The sequence below is a fragment of the Eurytemora carolleeae genome, unplaced genomic scaffold, assembly GCF_000591075.1.
Source record: "Eurytemora carolleeae unplaced genomic scaffold, Eaff_2.0 scaffold1800, whole genome shotgun sequence".
NCBI lineage: Eukaryota > Metazoa > Arthropoda > Copepoda > Calanoida > Temoridae > Eurytemora > Eurytemora carolleeae.
Genome location: NW_019401147.1, coordinates 15,682 through 34,459, shown reverse-complemented (window position 1 = coordinate 34,459; position 18,778 = coordinate 15,682). Strand labels below are relative to the sequence as shown.

General features: G+C 30.7%; 1 protein-coding gene and 1 long non-coding RNA gene across 2 annotated transcripts; both read right to left on the bottom strand.

Moving 5' to 3' along the window:
- Window positions 1–1,956: 1,956 nt before the first annotated feature.
- On the bottom strand, window positions 1,957–12,777 carry LOC111717785 (uncharacterized). The gene is made up of 15 exons (XM_023493232.1): window positions 12,503–12,777; window positions 11,468–11,562; window positions 10,951–11,045; window positions 10,558–10,613; window positions 9,720–9,780; window positions 9,228–9,266; window positions 8,649–8,686; window positions 8,522–8,588; window positions 7,897–7,984; window positions 7,309–7,387; window positions 5,734–5,803; window positions 4,542–4,649; window positions 3,801–3,857; window positions 2,822–2,893; window positions 1,957–2,212 (listed from the first exon to the last, which is right to left on the bottom strand). Exons 1-15 carry the CDS (start codon window positions 12,658–12,660, stop codon window positions 2,108–2,110), a joined length of 1,188 nt encoding a protein of 395 aa, XP_023349000.1. The 5' UTR covers window positions 12,661–12,777; the 3' UTR covers window positions 1,957–2,107.
- Window positions 12,778–13,329: 552 nt separating this feature from the next.
- Window positions 13,330–14,794, bottom strand: LOC111717788 (uncharacterized). The gene is made up of 3 exons (XR_002768916.1): window positions 14,757–14,794; window positions 13,868–13,988; window positions 13,330–13,456 (listed from the first exon to the last, which is right to left on the bottom strand). It is a non-coding gene; the product is annotated as an uncharacterized LOC111717788 (long non-coding RNA).
- Window positions 14,795–18,778: the final 3,984 nt, after the last annotated feature.

Sequence of the window (18,778 nt, the reverse complement as noted above, 5' to 3'; positions counted from 1 at the left end):
CAAACCACCTAGACTGGTTTTCAGACCACCTAGACTGGTTTTCAGACCACCTAGACTGGTTTTCAGACCACCTAGACTGGTTTTCAAACCACCTAGACTGGTTTTCAGACCCACCTAGACTGGTTTTCAGGCCACCTAGACTGGTTTTCAGACCACCTAGACTGGTTTTCAGACCACCTAGACTGCAGGTTTTCGACGAACGTTTAATTTTTTTCCATTTTGAACTTATCATTTTAAAAATGTTATTCTCTCTCACTCTCGTTATTAATTGAATTTTTTCCAATTTTTTATTATTTATTGGTAAATAAACAAATTTTTAAAATGTTTGAATAAATTTCTTGAAGTAAAATATCTCTGAACATAAAACTAGCGAAAACGAATTTTAAAAAATTTTTCTTTACAATTTAAGAGGATTTGTTGACTTAAAAATAAATACATTTAGAGGAAATTCAGGCATAATTCTATGTGGCCCTATATTATAGAGGAGTTTGCCCAATGCCCGTGTGTTTATCTTAAAAATAGTGTCAACCCGTTGCAAATTATCACTTTTTAAAATAACAAATAATTGTCTTTTTATCTTAATTTGTTTAAGTTCGTTATTCCTAAGATTGAAAATAGAAGACCTATCCCTAGCAAAATATAAGCTGCTGCCATGTGTTCAAGACTTAGTCGATCCTGAACATTATACGTTATCAAGAATATAAAGACAATTCTAACAAAAACTAAACACAGATTAAATCGGGTTTTTTTTGGCCACGAGTTTTACAGAAGCCAATGAAAAATGAACATTGTGTAGGCATTTGTCAAAAATATAAAAACTTAATTTTTCATCTTCAGCCTTTTTACAAACTACTTTTTTAATTCATTGTTGAATAATAAATAGATTTTCATTTTAATCCTTTTTAACCCCTGCCAGTGTAAAAATATTATTAAATCCGAATTTCAAACAAAATATCATCATTCCCACTTTGGTTTCTTCTTAGTTCTATTTAAATCTAATCCCGTTTTCCCTTTATTATTCTGTTTCTGCAAATCTAAGGAGGGCTTACATTTTTTTCATTATCAACCAAACCATAGATTAAATAATGTATCAACCAAACCTTAGATTGAATAATATATCAATCAAGCCATAGCTTGAATAATATGCCATTGTCGACCAAACCAAAAATTGAATAAAATGTTAACTAAATAAAAAATTGAATAAAATGTTAACTAAATAAAAAATTGAATAAAATGTTAACTAAATAAAAAATTGAATAAAATGTCAACTAAATAATAAATTTAATAAAATGTCAAATAAATATTAAATTGAATGAAATGTCAACTAAATAATAAATTTAATAAAATGTCAACTAAATAATAAATTGAATAAAATGTCAACTAAATAATAAATTTAATAAAATGTCAACTAAATAATAAATTGAATAAAATTTCAACTAAATAATAAATTGAATAAAATGTTAACTAAATAATAAATTTAATAAAATGTCAACTAAATAAAAAATTGAATAAATTGTCAACTAAATAATAAATTTAATAAAATGTTGACTAAATAATAAATTGAATAAAATGTCAGCTAAATAATAAATTGAATAAAATTTCAACTAAATAATAAATTGAATAAAATGTCAACTAAATAATAAATTGAATAAAATGTTAACTAAATAATAAATTGAATAAAATGTCAACTAAAGAAAGAATTGAATAATATATCCACGGAATCAATCATAGCACAAAGTCTGATTGATATGATGTCTTCTCAACCAATCGAATAATATGCCAAAAATTGAATTAAACCATAGTTTAAATGATGTATAAACCAAACCATAAGTATAAATATATCAACCAACTAATTGTTTAAATCTATAAATCAAAACATAATACAGTGATAACTAGAAAACAGTGGAATAAGAAGACGACTTTATAGCAATATTCATGTTGTCACAAAGAAAATAATTTTACCAGTCACTTGTTAAATCACTAATTAAGAAAAATATGCCTATTTACACTGCACAATTACTGTGTACAATGCACACTGCTTATTGGACTATTTCAAGTCAAAGCTTAAGTCTAAAAGTCATCTTCCTATTTCAGAGTTTTCTGGTTATCACTGTAGTCCCTGATGACAGATAAGAATATGTTGATTAATATGTTCTCTCCAGAACAGATTCTTCTGAACAACCCAGCTGTAGAAATATGGTCTGATTTTCTCCTCAACAGATACAAAATATAAATATGGTCTGATTTTCTCCTTAACAGATACAAAATATAAAGGGACTAATAATGTAATTTCAAGTGAACCTCCGTTTAAAAAAAATGTCATATTAACAATGTTACCTCTAGAAGCTTTGTCTGATCAATATCCAATGATATGTAAATATTTGTTTTCCTTTAAAAATGACTATTTTCAACAGTTGGTTTCTCATTAAAAGTGGATTTATGCTAAAGAAACAATTGAGGAAATTAGAATTAGAAAAAATACGGTTCAAGGGACGGTTCTTGTCATTTTAATTGACCCTTCGTTTATGGACGGATATGTCCGATTCCAAACGTTACCATTTAAACCGGCCTTTTTTGAGCAATAACAAGAAAGATATCTTCGTTTTTCTATCTGGAGTTGAATTCTTTCTGTTATTTTTGTCTCTTTGTGCGTAATTCCGCAATAGAAAACCGCAATTTAAAATAATCAATTCGAAGAAAAAGAGGGATAACTCACTCATTTTTTATGAGAAAAAGGTTAGAATGGTACATAGACATGATATTCTTAAATGGAAGGTCATTGAACATGAAAATATTGTTATATCTAGTTTAACCAGTTTACCTTGCTGAAGTAGAAGAATGGTTGATTTTTCGGAAATATTGGATTATTCTTCACATAATTCAAAACATTTTCCTACAAAATTATATACTGGTTTAATACAGTGCATGGTCATCGTTTATATCAATACAATGAAGACGACTTTTGATTTAAATTTTGATGTTTACCAAGCTTTTGAACAGCATTAAAAATAGAAACAAAGAAAAGTGCAGTCAATTAATAGGTTCTGGTTGTTCTCGCAAGCTTGTAATTTGATAATATCTTATCAGAAATCAAAACTTAAATAGAAAAGTCGTCTTCATTTTATTATTCTGATAAAATATTGGCTGCCTGTGCCAATATACTGTAAGAAAATCCCAACATTCCCTAATATTAGGCCCGTAACCAGGATTTTCTCAAGGGGGGTGAAAAGAGGGGTGTTGTAGTAAGGGCCCAGTATCACAGAGTGAAACTTAGTAAATGTGGCAGAAAATTTTCATAATTTTGGTGCAAAAACAAGTAATTGTAGCTTGAATTTTATGTTTTGTAAGTTATTTTTTTATGTCAACAACACTAGTGATTCTAACTTGAACTTGAACTTGAAAATTCAATTTTCTCTGAATTTGATGTTTTGTATTGTTTTAAATATTGGTTTCTCATATAACAAGATGATATCTCTAAAAATGAGCACTGGGGGGATATCTCTTAAAAAGAACACTGGGGGATATCTTTAAAAAAGAACAATAGAGGATATCTCTAAAAATGAGCACTGGGAGATATCTCTAAAAAAATATTGGGGAATATCTTTAAAAAAGAACACTGGGGGATATCTCTGAAAAGAATACTGGGGGATATCTCTTAATGTAGAACAAAATATTTTCTTCTAACAGTGTATAATAAAGAAAATTAATGTTATCCCAAAAAATATCCCTTTAATTAAAATAAAATAAATGATGATGTTTAATGAAAATTAAAAGCGGCGTAAATATTATGTTTAAAAAACCTTATCTCCCAAACATACAGTATCTTTCCTTTGAGGAGCGACAGTACATCTCTCTTCCTAAAAAATAAACAATAACAGAAGCGAGTGATATATGTAAAAATAGATTTATAAAATATAGGTAATTGTTGGCAAGAAAAATAAATTTATTAAGTGATCTCTTAATAGGTGGAAATATGCATTAAAGAGACTGATTTCGTGAAAGATAAACAATAAAGGAAATGATTTCTAAAAAAGTTTTTAAAGGACCACGATCTCTATTTATATTGAAATATACCTGTAGAGGACAAATATTCAAGTTCAAATATTTGCAAAACCCTCGAAATTCAAAAGAAGAATATAAGATGGTAATTTTTTTGGTTAAATTTAAGTATTCTAGTCTGGAATTATGTTTTTTAAAAGAAGAAGTAGTCTTCAATTAGATTAAGAGTATTTCATGGTCTTCAATGAACAGGAAGTCCTAATCATCTGAACTATATCTGAAGATGTTACCTGATCTTTAATGAACAGTGGGTGCTCAATCATCTGAACTAGTTAGGGATCTGAAGATAAAACCTGATCTTTAATGAAGAGTGGGTACTTCATCATGTGAAATATTTAGGAATCTAAAACTATTACCCAATCTTAAATGAACAGTGGATGCTTCATCATCTGACCTATGAAGGAATCTGAAAATATTACCTAATCTTTAATGAACTGGGGGTGCTTCATCATCTGAACTATTTAGGGTTTTAAAGACGTTACCTGGTCTTTAATGAACAGTGGGCGCTCCATCATCCGAACTCTGTATGGGTCTGAAGATGTAAGTAAATATTTATAATGCCAGGCAGCACCAGGGTTCACAGCTGTATACTAGATTAACAATAGATTATATAATTATAATAAAGCTTTCCAGCTAAAATCATGATTAAATACCAGACAACGGTAAACGGGTGAATGACTATGACTACCCGGGAGTATGACTATGACTCCGCATGAGTATGAATATGACTACATGGGAGTATGGCTATGACTACGCGGGAGTATGACTATGACTACGCGGGAGCCTGGCTATGACTATGAGAGAGCATGGCTATGACTACGAGGGAGTATGACTATGACTACGCGGGAGTATGACTATAACTACGCGGGAGTATGGCTATGACTAAGAGGGAGTATGACTTTGACTACACGGGAGTATGACTATGAAAATTATTGTAAACCTGGAGAACGACGTGGACAATTAGTAAATATGTCGTTCTTTGGCAAAATGTAGTATTTTGTCTTGAGTTTAGTCTTTAATACGAAATTATTTGGCAATTATTAAATCTCTTAACCTTTACGTTCACCGGCCCTCTATGTAAATGATCAAATTTGATCTGGATCTTGGAAATGGGAATTTTAACGAATTTCGAGAGGATTTTGCCAATTCTTGAGTAGTTTTGTAGTTTAGAAAATCATCGAGAGCCATTTAAGAGATTTATAAAAAATACTTTGAAATTGGAGAAATGTTTGTAAATTGGGTTTGGATATTTTCCCGAATTTCAATTTTTCCGAATTTCTATGAGTCCGAAAAACTAGAGCTAATCCTACAGGGTTACACACAAAGGTTGAGACTTCAAAGATGACCGGAAACTCTTAAATATGACGATTACAAGGTTAAATTCAGTTTTCTGCCTTAAATATAGTATTTTAATGGCTTATTTAAAAATTTGGAAAAGAAGAAAACAGGTTTACAGTTGCAAGGAATAATGAATATATATGAACAGACTGTATGAATTCTCTACAACTTTCTCTGAAGTCTCATCCTTTGTGGGTAACCCTGTATTTCAGAAAATGTCTCAAAATGAATATATATATTTTTTCCTAACAAAGAATATGAAAATAAGGGCCATTTCTTCATAAAGGCGACTGCTGATATGAAAATTCAAAAACAAAATTGTTAATAATTTGTCACCATTTTATTTTCTGCAATTTGGCGAGAAGTATCAATTGGAACTTCGTAGGAGGGGGAAAGAAGAATAGCTCTAAAAAGTAAAATATTTAACCATATACAAGGTTCTAGGACGCTGGCTCACGTCAAACTAACTACAACGATGTTCATCCTGTCTGTATAGGACTTATTTTAGTCATATTTTTATATTTTTATATTTTTTTTATTTCGTTTAAAATCTGTCAACAAATGCTGAAGCTTCAGCACTAAAAAAAGTATAAAATAGGAAATACAAAAAACTAGTTTCAAAGTTACTGGGCTTTAAACCAGGACCTCCAGTTAAATGTTGGTTGCACGGCAAACCATTCATTTAGACAAGTAGGGCTGGGCAAAGTTCCGTTAACGAAATGGGGGTTTTCGAAAATTAACGGAAGAGTGCGTTAACAAACGACGTAAACCGTTAATTTTTAAATCGTTAACGATACGGATTAGCTGTTTTAGAAAAAAAAATTAATGGTTAAAAACATTAACTAAAAAGCAAAAAACGTTAAATTTCGTTACTTTCTGATAAAGATCGCATGATATTTTTTTAATTAAAAAATTTTACGCGTTTTGATGTTTTAAAATTTCTGTGTTTATAAACCGTTAACGAAATCATCTTGTCGTTAAAGCTGTTAATACTGTAATATAACATTAACACACCTTTTTCGCCATTAATACGGTAATATACAGTTAATGGCTGTGTCATTAATGATTTTTTTAACCCTTAAAGAAATTTTTCACAGTTAATTTTGTTATAACAGTATCATTAACGGATAGAGACGTTAACGATTTGAAAATTTTCCGTTAACGCCGTTAATAAAATTGAGATGGTTAACTAATGGTCATTCAAGAAAATGGAAAATGTCGTTAACGGAACGAACGTTCCGTCTTTACCTTTAAAATTAACGGTTTACTGAAATTCTTATTTTTTAATGGTTGGAACTAACTGTTAACGAAACGGCTAGAAAAAGTTAGAACATGCCCAGCCCTATAGACAAGCACTGTGTTAAAAAAAAAAAACTGTTTTAAGAGTTTTCGCAGAAATGTCCTATTGTTGGATACAACCAAGCCTTGTTTGGTTTGAATAAGAGGATTAAAGTGTTAACTAAATATTCCTGTCCTTACACCCCACTGCACTGTGGGGGATTGGCCTCCTCTGATCAAATTCTAGGTTAGTAAGCTCTCATGCATGGAGCATTCCATTTTTGAATACCATTTCAAATATGCAAAAGATAAAAAAGTTTTTGTCACAGTGTGTGAATTTTAAATAAATTGGAAATGCGAACATTAAAATGAAGATTTGAGTGCAAAAGAATGTTCACATGTTTTATTTTGAAACTTAACTGATTTGTTTACATTTTAAAACTGATTTGTTTACATTTTAAAACTGATTTGTTTAAATTTTAAAACTGATTTGTTTACATTTTAAAACTGATTTGTTTTTGAGGTTTTTTTAAAACATAGAAAGGGTTGGGGGGGGGGGGTTATCAAACCTCTAATCGTTTTATTAAAAAAGCGTTAAAATCAATGCAAAAAAATGCTAACAAATATACCGACCTAAGGTTGCTTGAGAAAGCAAAGACGACCAATGTTGAGAATAAAGCATAGGTTAGCATAAAGATACTCCCGGAGTACACTAATAATAATTTCTTCTCGCTCAAAATTATTTGTTTTAAAAAATTTTATATGACACCATGGCCCCTGTTTTTTGAAAACTCCAAATTGACAAAATGCCACCCCCCCCCCCTCCAAAAAAAAGAGGGTTTACATAAATAGAGTAAATTCGGGAATGCGTCTGTCTTTTGCTATGTTAGTTTGGTTATTCCACATCAGCATATTTTAGTGGAACCCAACATAACAAAAATAAAAAAATATCTCCCCTCCAAATATCTGATCTTTATTGATTTTAGAATTGAAAAATTTCATTATATGTGCAGGTGCTTAAGGAAAATTCACGGAGCAAGCAACAATAAAATACATTTCTTTAATTGCTTGAATTTTAACCAAACCGAACTGGGCGAAAAATCATTAATGATTTATTTCAATAATTTAATAAGAGAGAAAAATATGAATAAAAAAACAATTTAATTGTCTTGCTTTTCAAAGAAATAACATTTTCAATATTTAAAAAAAAAAAATTTTTACCTCGTGTTCTAGAAAACAGAAACCATTCTGGCATAGGCTCCGCGTTAAGTATAGCTATTGGGGTCAGAAGCACAAGAATATTATCCGGCTGGACAATAAAAATCATCAATAGGAAAACATATTTATATCCTAGACTACATGTTTTTATCCTAGACTACATGTTTACATCCTAGACTACATGTGTACATCCTAAACTACATTTTTTTATCCTAGACTACATGTTTACATCCTAGAATACATTTTTATATCCTAGACTACATGTTTATATCCTAGACTACATGTTTATATCCTAGACTACATGTTTATATCCTAGACTACATGTTCATATCCTAGACTACATTTTTATATCCTAGACTGCATGTTTATATACTAGACTACATGTTTATATCCTAGACTAATGTTTATATCCTAGACTACATGCTTATATCCTAGACTACTTGTTTACATAGTAGGCTACATGTTTATATCCTAGACTATACATGATATATCCTAGACTATGTGATTATATTCTAGACTACATGTTTATATCCTAGACTAGAATTATTAGTAATTAGTATAGTGATTGATATCGAATTCAATATATGTAAGGTGAACACTCCAGTCCTTTTCAATCCAAGACTATAACCTGTTTAAATCCCAAGCTTCTAAGTGTATTTACAATACCCAGAAGAGCAAAACTTGTCAAAACTATGCTAAATAAGAAATATATATATAATCATTTGAATATTTTTTGTTTAAAAAATATATTTTACCTTCCAAGAAGAGCAAACCAGGTATAACGGTCAAATACCTACATTTTGTTTTAACTTTTTAGGGAAACATATTTAAATAAAAGGAACTGTAAGCGAAATTTTAATTGATACTCCGTGCAAAGATGACAATACCTGATTAGAAATTGTAATCTTAAAAGCTTTTTCTGATCAAGATATGAATTAGATATCATTCTTTTTAATTTGAAAACTGAGGTTTCTTTGCACATTTCGGCGGCAGGAAAACAAATCAGAATTATCAGAATTAAACAATAAAACCTAGGAAAACGACAATATCTTCCACATTATTGATAAGACAAAGGTTTCAAGGGAGCCATTGTGAATCGGGCATTAACATCCTTACAGTTCCTTTAAATCCCACATTTTCCTCATCAACTTTAAATTTAAAAGAAATTTTTTCATCATTTTGTAAAAATGATATTATCATTAATTAAAAAAACGTTTCATCATCATTTTAAAAGAGTATTATCATTTTTTTTTAAAATAAAATTATTATCATTAAAAAATACAATATTGATTGATTTAAAAAATTATTAATAAGTATGAATTGTTAAAAATTACCTTTACAATATTATCAACCGGTGATCTCTTTCCTGGATACTGCAAACACACATATAAATTATATATTCGTATTCTTAAGTGTAATTTTTACATATTACATTTAAGCATGAGGTTGAAACCCCAATTATTAATGTTGGGTTTGGGGTGAAATTTGTTTAACTGCAAAGGGTTTTGCTTTACTGAAATATAGACATGACTATAAACTTAGTCATTAAATTTTTAGACGGCCTCGACTTTGAAGTGTTGCAACGCTCTAGCCTCCCCACCAACTCAATTCTCCTTTTTTTGAAAATAAATAGTGGTTTTAACATTTTTATTGTTGATTATCATTATATCCTTAGAACCGACGAGGGTCAACCCAGACCAAAATATATTTTTAATAAAATATGAAACTAGCATCAACTTTATTTAATCTATGAGGTTTGGTCTATCATAAACACCAAATTTTAGATCAATTCTACTTATTCATTAGACCTATAGGCGATTGATTACCTTTGAAACCCAGACACTTGCTTCAACACCAAGATGAGTCGAGTATGGAGTAAAACTCTCTCTAAGATAATCCATAGTAGTAAAGGAAAATATTCACATACAAAGGGGGGGCCTTCTGACTTTGCTATTAGAGATGTATCCTTGACATTTTTTCAAAAATTTTGTGATAGGTTCATGTGGGGTGCCAAAGTCATCAACTTTGGGTTTGGAAACTCAATTCTGGATCTAGAATGCATTTCATCTGTTTGTAACTCCGATCAGAGTCATTTAGTGATAGATTTTTCGTAGTTTGATAAAGAAATGCAATTGAAGAAAGTTTTTAATAATTTCACTTTCTTAACGGGACTATCCTGTGTCCGAATTGAGCTGCGTCCTAAATCCGAGCCGGCTTAAATCTTGAAACAATGAATACAATTTTAAGTGGAACCAACCATATTTGAGCCGCAGCTTAAATCTAAGCTGCGGCTCAAATTCTTCAAATACGGCCTCTGACCCTCCATTAAAAAAATATACTGATTTAAAACAGCAATCTTAAAACCTGAATCTGATCAATGGTGCGGAAGATAACCTTGTTTTGCTTGCGTAAAAAGCGTAAAAAATGCACAAGTCACTTTTGCAGAGAAACCCCAAATGAAAATAGATGGTTTTCAAAAGCATTGAATATTTAAGTCATCTTTGATTTTCTTTTAAGGGTACTGTTGTGAATCAGACATGCCACTTTGCAAATGCAGGCTTACTTTATTTCACCCTATAAGGCCTTTTTAGAAAAAGGTTGATCTTCCATTTCTTATATGGAATTAAACTATAAAAAATCCTTTCAATGAAGGACATTTTTTACCTTTGAAAAGTGTATGATATGTAACCTACACCGAATTCTGCTTGATCGTATCCAACCTTAAAAAAAGTATGTAAAAGTTATTTTTTTATATTTCTCTACTTGAAATTAACATTTTTAAAGAACTTTAGCTTGGGAACCCAGCTTTCCTGAAATCTAAATGTTCGGTTTATAAGTCAAACAACTCAACGTTGAATTTTTAAACCAAGCTATAAGAACATTTCTGGGGTTCAACTGAATTACCAAATAAAAATTTGAAGCAAATTGATCAAATAGTTCCTTATTTATGATCAAGCAATGAAGGCAAACAGAGATTACTACATTAGATATATATATTGATGGGTTTTTGATGCCATCTAAACCAGAGTCTATTTTGAGAAAATAAATAATTCTTACCACACCAACAATCCCATTCCATGTATTAGTAACTGGATCAGGGAGACCCCAGGAATTATTCGCAAATATCAGGTTCGTGGTCAACTTATACTTATCTTAATTAATAGATTGCAGACATAAATTGGTGAGGGGACATTTCATAGAAGACTTTTTTAAACACGGCATTTCACATTCAGAGCATTTCTAGACAGAAGTTGTCATAGATAGATTCTATCCGATTTTCACTTCACATATTATAATTCAAATTTTTTCTATTAACTTATAACATATTTCTAATCATGTCTTGTTAGTTAAGACACACACTGCATAACTAAATTTATGTCTAAAATCTAAAATCTAAATCTAAAATTTATTCTTTTTAAAATTGGAAATGTCAAATATGAAATTTACTATCTATAAAATGTCCTATCTTTGAATTATCAAATCATATGAAATTTCCTATCCATGAAATGTCCTAACACTAATAAATTGTAGATTTGATAGACCTTTAAAATATCGAAAAGTTAGAAATGACAACCTATAAATGTATTTAGATAATACCCCTCATATGTTTCCGAATCAGGTTTTCCATTTTTAACATCAAATTTTGGAGTGTACACATTGTAGGCAATCCTGAAATAGAAACATAGAACTTAAATAAAATTAAAGAATTCGAATAAAAAGTTTGAGTTAAAGGAATCATAATTTCTTCAGTCTTCTGCCGACACTGAGTCAGTCTTCTGCCGACACTGAGAGGGACAACAACGTCTTTGAAATGTGATCCACAAAACTTTCACGATGGCAGGGATAAATACTTTCCCTGTTATCCTACAGTTATATAATAAGTGCAGAGGAGCTGGGATATGGATCCTACACCCAGCCGGGCTTTGTCAGGTCAGATCAACAGGTTACCCAGTTCAACCGAATACAAACTTTACTGATCCCTGTAGTACAGAAACCTTATGCAGTAAACTTTGTATTACGGAGAAGGAAAAAAAATACTAGAGCTGAGGAAGCAGCTCAAAATTCAGGAGATATAATCAGGACTCCAGGGGGAACTTTCTTAGCAATGCTACAACCTGTACCTGCTGAAGAGGGGGAAAGTCTAGGTAAAGAACACACTTCTCTTGTCCCTGGGACACAACTTGGATGGAGAAGGAGGACAGGAATAGTTTATGTGATAAATGTGATGGACGGTCATCTTGGTCTCCAATCTACAGATCTGAGACAATCTGCAGTACAGAATGTGCCTGGGTTGCACTAGAAACAGACCCTAAATCAAGTACAAGATGGGTTGAACCAAACCGCATGAAAGAATGCAAATCCAACCCGCATAAAAAAGATTAATAAGCATCTCGTGAACTTTTCTGTTTGTTTAAAATGTGAAAACCTGTTTGATTATGAATGCAACCCTGCCTGTCCACAAACTAAATCTAAACACCCCTGTGTTTGATAATGTTCTAAACTAAGAAAATTAAAAATAATATTCACTAATAATGTATATTAAACATTTACGTTTGATAAATCTATAATATGTATGTATCATCATAGCATGTTTTTAAAGTTTTGTTACCTGAAATGTTTGTTGTATAATGAATCTATTCTCCTGATATCCTGGTTTCTATTGAATACTACACGGTTTAAATAATTAGACCAAAGACCAGTAAATTTATTCCTATTTACATCCCTAAAATATGTAAATAAACATTGAGAAAAGTATTGAAGGATCATTATCTTTGTTTATTTCATTACATCTGAAATATCGCCAGGGATTGCGTAACTTGCTGCACATGATATAGGGTAAAGAACATTTCCATTATAATACATTTGTACTGTAAATTAAATAAAGTGAAAATGTACTATTATAAGCATTTTAATTAAAGAGTTTTGCATATTTCGAATTTTTAAAATGCACAGCAAAATGAGCATTTCTGATCCACTACGAACTCATGTTTAACTAAAGTAAACTGCATGCAAGTTTAAAATTTTGTTTGTTTTTAATCATAACATTATTGTACAGCTATTGAGAAGAACAATGATGTTGATGCAGTAACAGAATGAATTTGCTTCTCTCATATTTGTACAAAATATCAATGCTAGAGGACCAAAGGTCACATAACTAAACCAGTAATGATTCTTAGCCAAAAACTCAGATTTTCTAATCCCTATATCTTTGAAACCCAATATTGTAAACCTTTAATATTTCAAATTTATATTATTTGATCTAAAAGAACTCATAGTTTGAAATATCAAAGGTCTACGACATCGGAATCTTAAGATATAGGGATTAGAAAATCAGAGTTTGTTGCAAAGACTCAACTCCTTTGACCCTTCTGTCTATTTCATTGTGGATTGATTGATTTTGCTGTGTGAAGGAGCAGTTTTTATACTTTTTATTGTTTATTTTACAGCTTCTGTAGAAAAGATATTTTCCTGGAGAATCTGATGTCAATGAATTCTCAGGTTGTAGAACAAAAATATATTTAGGAGAAAATCCTAGTTTTATCATTTCACTGGCAACAGACACCTTACATAAAATAAAATATATTTAAGTAATGTAACTATAGACATTTTTTGTACTGCAGTCTGCAGCATTGCTGTCTTTGGGCAGTAATGTAAACACAAGACGGGTGTCAAAGCCTGACATGGGATCCATCTTTCACATAAAAAAAATCAATGAAATACTCTGGTCATACTATTATGTAAATTATCAAAAAATATTAAAATGAAATGCTATTAACCTTCTCGGGTACTAAACTAACACTGATGCATCTACTCTTGTTTACAAATTCAGCCCAGAGAGATTTGGTTTCAATATGTACGCAGAGTAATGCAACCGCAATTAACTTTCCTTACATTAGTACCTTGATCTAGATTATCTTTTGTTCATTTGACCCAGTTAAAAATTAATGTTCAATATTATACTTAAAAAATTTACTTTATGAGTTGTTATGAAAATACATTTTGTTGTAAAATGTATTTGCTCTTTCATAGTTTGCAGATTATTTACATCTTCAAATACAAGGCTTAGTTCTCCAGGGTTTAGAATATTCTCCAACCTTGAATAAAACTAGGTATAAAACCCCTTGCGTGATGACAAAGTGAATAAATTGATTAATATTTTAATAAAAAAATTAACAAACAACAGGTGTTGTTAATGTAGGGCAATAGTTTGTTTGTTTTTGTTAACCCTATCTTTGCTGGGGTACTTGAAAACCAGGATATGCTGGGGGGGTCAATTTGACCCCTCCCCCCCAGCAGGAAAAGGGTTAAAATATTAAGGTTTTTAAATTTATGGTAGGTTCCACAAAAATTGTGTGAAGTTTTACTAATTGAAATTTCAAATATTTGCTTTCCTTTGCCAAATTTTGACCCTTAGAAAAGATATTTGCAAATTATTATCACAAAACGAACAGAAAATGAATGTTTTAATATTTTAGTTTTTAAATTGTTTTTCCCTTTTCTTTCTTTACACTGAAAACTCCGGTTCATTTCAAGTTTTATGGGTGGACTTTGAACCTCCTAGAGCAAGCTGTACAGTACACAAACATACAACAATATAGGTCAAAACAGGACAGTAAACCAAATGAAAAATCTACTTCTATTGAAATACAAGTGTCTAGGGATACACATTTTTTTATAGTTCAATAGAAACAGCCTTTCCTTTAAAAGTTCACAGTATTTGTGTGGTGTCTTTAAAAATAAAACCAAGTTTTTGCCGATCACTATGTATACTGTTAATAAATGATGAACAAAGATTTTGAAAAAACATGACACAGTCCTAAAAAAAATGAAGTTTTGAAAAATGATGAATGATTTACTCCTACCCGACAAATACATTCAGACACTTTTCTTCCTCACCTCTTGATATAATATGATAATGTTTGGAATTCTAATCAATTCTAGAATTAATGAATAAAAAGATTCTATAAACTAAAAAGAAAAAGAAAGAAAAACCAATCTGAGGGAAGACCTAGGTTCCAAACCTTTGGGGCATATTTCTTTAAAATGAATTGTTTTTTGTAAAACTGACATTATATTAAACAATCCCGATGGACCTGTAGTTTGTACCAACTACCTTCTCTGAATCTATGAAAATTATTTTCTAAATCATAATATATTCCTGATAAACCATTGTATTGTATTCCAATTATTCTGCTCTTCTTCCTTGCTACAGTCAGCTAATACAGTTCCTACATTTAACACAAGGAGAACCATCAACATTTTCATTCCAAATCTAATAATATAAGATGTATACGAAAATTTTATTTCTTGACATGAAACAACACACACCTCTTCCCCTTAGTAAAAGTAAATTCAACCTATACGAAGCATAAAGTCTGACCGCGTCAACCTTGTTGCACCGGCTAGTCCTATCCATAGAGCTAGGTACAGTACAAACTGGGACCGAAAAGGTTGACCCGGCTCGGAAATTCAAATGTACTTTGGCTGCCCGTGACAAATCTAGGTCCTTTACCTACTATGGAGAGACTCCACAACAGAATTTTAAAAAATTAATTCTAAATCTTTATGATTTATAAATCTATACAAACTTTAATGATCATTCTGTGAAGGAGCAAAATGAATTGATGTTAATTTTGTTATTTTTCAATATTAAAATGTCAGGCTTGGTTTTCAATTTTCACCTGTTATTCTATTTTGAAGGGTAAATTTTTAAAAATATTAAATATTTTATCAAAACATATATATCAAAAATATTTGGGTAGGGATATTGGGTTTGAAAGATATCTAAAGACAGCTAGGGCTGGGTACATTTTCACTAAAATTTCGTCCATTTTTGCGAAGTTTTTGTTAAATTTTCGTTCAACAAAAATCGAATTTTTTTCCATTTTGAGTCAAGAAGATTGTTGGATTTCTGAATGTCTGGTGAGGCCCCCCCCCCCCCAAGTATAATGTGTCGCTTCATTTTATCTAATAAATAAGGATCATCTCGCAAATAGTATGTATGAAAACTGATAATATAAATTGTTTATCAGTGATTTTCTGCATTTCTAATTTCACATCTAGTGCTGGTATCCTGCTGGTGTTCAGTGTTGAATCTTGAATATACAGGGTTACGCACAAAGGATGAGACTTTAATGACAACCTGAACATCTTTAACCCTGTCACAGCTTGGGGGGTGTGTGTTTTCCACCCTCACTCCCTCATGGTTGTGGTTTTTTCTAAATAACTTTAAAATGGCTTGCATTAGAACGCTGAAACTTCTTCACTTTTCAACATCATAGTTGTGAAAAAATGTTGGCATTAGAGTGAAGGACAGTCAAACAGGGGGGCGGTGTTTCAAAAAATCTGAAATGCTTAATACATTTTTTATTAATGAAGCTACAGGGAAACATTTATATATTTGAAAAGCCCTTGAAAAATGTATTAACATGATAAAATTTTTCAAAATCCCACCTTCCACCCCATAACCATTAAAGCTAAAGGTCTTATTTTTTTTTAATGAGCAGGCTTGAAAAGTTGGAGTTAAGACATGTATCACACTCTCCTATTTTTCAACTAGTAAGGGCAAAACAACCACCCCCCCCCCCGCCTATATTAGACACATATAGCCCAGCCAGGATAGAATTATAACTATGAAAAGCTGAAGGTTGGCTTTTCTATCTTAAAAATAGTTCTTGAATGGTATATTCAATGATTTAGCAAAGAAAAAATAAATTTAAAGCTGCAGGGAACATTCAATAAAAAACAAAGACCCAAGAAATTTTGCCTATTGTTTCTTAATTCTCATCCTTTGTGAGAAATGCTGTAATATAGTATGACTAGTTCATGATTCTTGTTAAAACATAAGAGTTAATTTAATATGCAGACGAATTATCTAGATTGTTAGTATATGTAAATACTGTTCATCTATTATAGGGTGTTCAACTAAACATGACGATTTGAAAATGACTTATCATCATGTTTGAAGTAAATCTTTGGTAAATACTCTTTGAGAGATAAATTTTATTTAAATATTTCTGCAACGATTTCTATATGTGTAAGGGATGTTAAAATCATCAAATTTAGTTGTCAACTTTGACTTCAACTAAACAGTTCTTAAACAAAAAGTTTTAAAGAAAATTCAAAAATGCTTTACATTTTATCAAAAATGCTAGTAGAATTAGGTTGAAATTTCGCAAAAATGGCTTGTTGAAAATTATTGCGAAAAAAATACGATTTTGAGCAAAAGGTCAAAAATTTACTCAATTTCGTAAAAATTTCGAACATATTTTGCGAATACTTTTCAGGTTTTCCATGGCTAATACCTGAACATTCTGTTTAGTTAACTGGTTTGTTCTTTGGTTCTTTCCTGTTTATTGAGAATCTTAATTGTTTGATGGTGTTAACGGTTGATATTCTAGAAATTGACGATAGCACTCTAGTTTTTATTAATTTTCATAAGTCTTAAACTTTAAGAGGTCCTTTTCATATTTACTCTTTACTGCAAAGATCTCTTCTAAATACTGAACCTTTAAGATTAATGCTAAGTTTTATATTTTTAATACAAGGTGTCCCAAACAGTAGTAATTTAGTGACACATTTGATAACATCTTTGTAAATTATTTTTTAGTTAAGTATGGTGATGACTGATGCCCAATATATGGAAAGCTGTAATCCCCAGATACATCGTCTGCTAGAGTTAAGAGTTTTTTGTTTCTGTTTTGACTGCATACTGTAGTACAGTAAAATGAGAAATTTCTGTATACAAACACAATACAGTTGATCCTCTTCACTTTTTATCTTGCTGAAATATTTCAGAACATAATGCAACATTTTGCAGAATAACAAAGTAGTCTTTTTCCTTTTACATAAAATTAGGTTGTAGAAGGCTAATGATCTCAGAAAATGGTCTAGCTTAATTTATTTGTTTTTTGGGAAACCAGTACAATATCATCTAAATTTTATTCTTTCTGAAACCTATCAATTGTTAATTGTTTACAGCTTTATTTAAAGGAATTGCATTTGTAATACATTAGAATTTTAAATAGAGTTCTAGGGATAAAATAAAACTAATTCCAAGTCTAAATTTTTACAGTTTTATCATATTTGAACTTACATTAAAGTATACAATGAAGACGACTTTTCTATTTGAGTTTTGATTTCTTACATGCTTTTTCAAACTACAATTTATACTAGTAAACAAAGAGAAACTGTCAATTAATGGTCTCTTTGTTTCCATGTTTATGTGTATCCATAATGTTGGAAAGCTTCCCAGGTTACAAACTCGGCAAATTCTGCAAAAATTCACAAAAAATGTTGAAGAATTTAGGGAAATTCTCGTGAATTTCCAGAGAAAAGTTAATCAGAGCTGAAAACTTTAGAATGGGATGTCCTTAATCTCGATCGGTTTATTAATCTGGAGATTAATAACAAGAGGAGAACAAGCATTATTTAATCAGAGCTGAAAACTTTAGAATGTGATATCCTTAATTCCGATCGGTTAATTAATCTGGAGATAAATATCAAGAGGAGAACAAGCAATATTTAATCTGGGGATTTAGAAAAAGAGGAGATCAAGCATTGATCTCGATATCCACCATTCTAAAGTTTTCAGCTCTGGAGATTAAGAAAAAGAGAGGAACAAACATTAATTCCTATATCCACCATTCAAAAGTTCCCAGCTCTGAAGAGATTCCTGAGAATTTCTCGGGAACAATTATCAACAACAAGATGTCTAGTGCTTTGAATACTGTCCATAACATATGAGAAAAACGGCTTTAAAATTGGTGACCAAGTCCCAAGAATTTCTTAGGATTTTCCAAAGAAATACCTCAGCAATATAGATTGGAATTTTCTAATATGGTATTTAATGCATTTGAAAGTAGGGCACCGTAGAACGGTACAG